At 43.5% G+C, this 2,500-nt stretch overlaps 1 protein-coding gene across 17 annotated transcripts in view; it reads right to left on the bottom strand.

The window, feature by feature from the left end:
- The window catches only part of dlg1b (discs large MAGUK scaffold protein 1b), a 115,662-nt gene that overhangs the window by 53,859 nt on the left and 59,303 nt on the right, over positions 1 to 2,500 (bottom strand). For 5 of the 17 annotated variants that reach the window (XM_063218852.1, XM_063218860.1, XM_063218854.1 and 2 more), the window contains exon 1: positions 1,954 to 2,500. This exon is cut by the window's right edge and continues 1,916 nt beyond it. The exons of the other annotated variants lie outside the window; for them this stretch is intronic. In XM_063218852.1, coding sequence (XP_063074922.1) covers positions 1,954 to 2,172 — 219 coding nt within the window. In that variant the 5' untranslated portion in view covers positions 2,173 to 2,500. The remainder of the gene's footprint in view (positions 1 to 1,953) is intronic. 17 annotated transcript variants of the gene reach the window in all.

Genomic DNA, 2,500 nt, shown 5'->3' with positions numbered 1-2,500 from the left:
ACGGTTCATTTCTCTCTGGTCATAGTCACACAATATGCACACACAGACACATGTGCACAAAGACTCGCATACAGACCGAAAGAGTTGTGAGTTGGTTTACGCATCAAGTACCGCAGACAGAAAAGACATGACACACATGATTTTTCAATTGGGTTAAACATTCAAGGGATTTTCCCCCACTACATTTGATATTTCTATTTCCAAACAGGTGCTTTGCGGTTGGTTACTTTCTGGTTCAGGTTGACTCAAATATCTGGTCATGACAGCAGCTGGATACAGCTGGATGCAACAGTAAAACAAACAAACAAACAAACAAACAAGAACAACGGGCAAAATGGATAAATGACAGAACTGCTAAAACAACAGAACCATCAAAATGAACCAGAGTCAACACTGTAATATATCAGGATGATGATGTGAGGATGAAGAGAAACCAGAGATTGCTCTGTGTGGAGACTGCGCCATCTAGAGGAAGTTTTGTAGAAGAACAAATGCAAAGCAAAAAAAACCATGCACTAGACAGGATCAAGCTTTCTAATTTTTGTTGACAAAAATGCCATCCAACGGTCGTGATAATCACTCAAGATAATTCTGTTTATTAAGATTGTTGATGTCCTCGAGGAGATCATTATACTCATTATATAAGGACAATGGCATTACATGTAAAATAATTCATATAATTCAAAAACAAATCAATAGTTTCCAATCCTTATAGTTGATCAAAAAAATATTCCTCCCCTTCTAAAAAATGGTTTCCTTCGAGACGAATATGTGGGGAAAGATTTATTTGTTAGTTTCCTATTAAACACTAGTGACAGGAAGGTGGGAGGGAGAGGATTTATAAGAAAACAAATCATGTGATCTACGGACCATCATTGACAACAGAAAGAGTCTCAGGAGAACAGACAGGCAGCAGCTACAGTCGCATGGGATGGGAGAGCTCCTTCTACTTCCAGCAGCACCGTAGTGCTTCAGCATTAGTTCTGCCCGCTCCGATTCTGCTACCAGGGAGATTTAAAAGGGTAGATCTTTACTGAGCTGTTAACGATCAGCAAAATGTTGGCTGACATCAGCACTCTTACGCACGCATCTTCACTGCGAATTTACATGTTTAACTTAAGCCAACAGGGAATGTCATCTAAGAGACACTTGAGGGTAAATAAAAGGAATAATGGAAAACTAAATAGCATATTACTGTATGAATTTTAGACAAGTAGGTCTGAAACAGTTTCTTAAATCTGTGTGATTGAGGTTTTTTTAATAGCTATATCCATTTGGAGAACACTAAAATCGATTGCCACAATGACTGGTCAGAGTATGTGATACTGGGTAACCAGCTAAGTGTTACCATGGAGATGACAGCAAGGCTGCAATCATCCTACAGGAAAACAAAATGTGGATTTCCATCAGGTATACCAAGAAAATGAAGAGCTACTTCTAAGGCATGAAGCTGTCAAGACACATTTCTGTCTGCAATAAAGGTAGCAACAACAACGACAAAAAAACAACATTTACTGGCGCTTAAGAAGCATTAAGGATGTCATGAAGTTAACCTCACACTGTGCTGCAGTCCTGCTCTGATGGTCACTTGCACACTACTTTGCACCTGTTATGCCACTCATGCGGACCTCCTCAACCCCAAAGTAACCGCACCTGCATAGAGCACCTGCACTACAACAGCAGGGAACAGAACAGATGTGATGCTAGGGAAACACTTTAAGACCTTCACCATGCCTCAACACCAGTTCCACTTCAAAACACACAACCAACTATAACTGTAGGCCTGGTGGTCCGTTTTGGGGTATTTCTTGTCATTAACTATGTGGATATCACCATATATACCCCTTTACACATCCATACTTTTTTTCTCACCCATACGACACAGTGCTGCTTACTGTAGACTTCGCACAGGTTAGAGTTCGCCCCATTGTCAAGACTCATCCTGTCACTCACCTGCGCTGCCCCGGCCGAGATGCAGTCTGTGAACATCCGTAGACGTGAGAGGAGGACCTGCACCCGGTGCCAACGCGACTGGTGAGGATCTGGAGGCTCCTCGGAGCAGCTCCGCACCGATGACAACCTTGGCTTTGGTATGGGGCCGTGACCCGAAGTGGAGCTGCTGCCGCGATTGCCCCTGGGGTACAGGGTGTTGCCACCAAATATGTAATTCATGGCCACGTTCGCACTGCCCACATGCGAGGAAGGACACACAGACACACAAATCGCAGTCGCGCGCTCGTTCACACACACCCCCTTGATGCAGTTAAGCAGAGGGCTGGAAGGGATAGGCAGAAGACTAGATGACAAGATGGTAATAGGCGGAGGGCATTTCCTGACAGTGTTTGGGGGAAGAGAGCTTTCGGTTATTCTGCCTTTGGAGGGGCTCGGCACTCAACATTTCTAGTGTTGTTTTTTTCACTCACTGCTCACTTAACAGACTGTTCTAGCTCAAGACTTGTACTTGCAGACACTTGATATACAAACACACACCACATCACAC

The sequence above is a fragment of the Engraulis encrasicolus genome, chromosome 16, assembly GCF_034702125.1.
Source record: "Engraulis encrasicolus isolate BLACKSEA-1 chromosome 16, IST_EnEncr_1.0, whole genome shotgun sequence".
NCBI classification, from domain to species: domain Eukaryota; kingdom Metazoa; phylum Chordata; class Actinopteri; order Clupeiformes; family Engraulidae; genus Engraulis; species Engraulis encrasicolus.
This window is presented reverse-complemented; position numbering and strand designations above follow the sequence as displayed.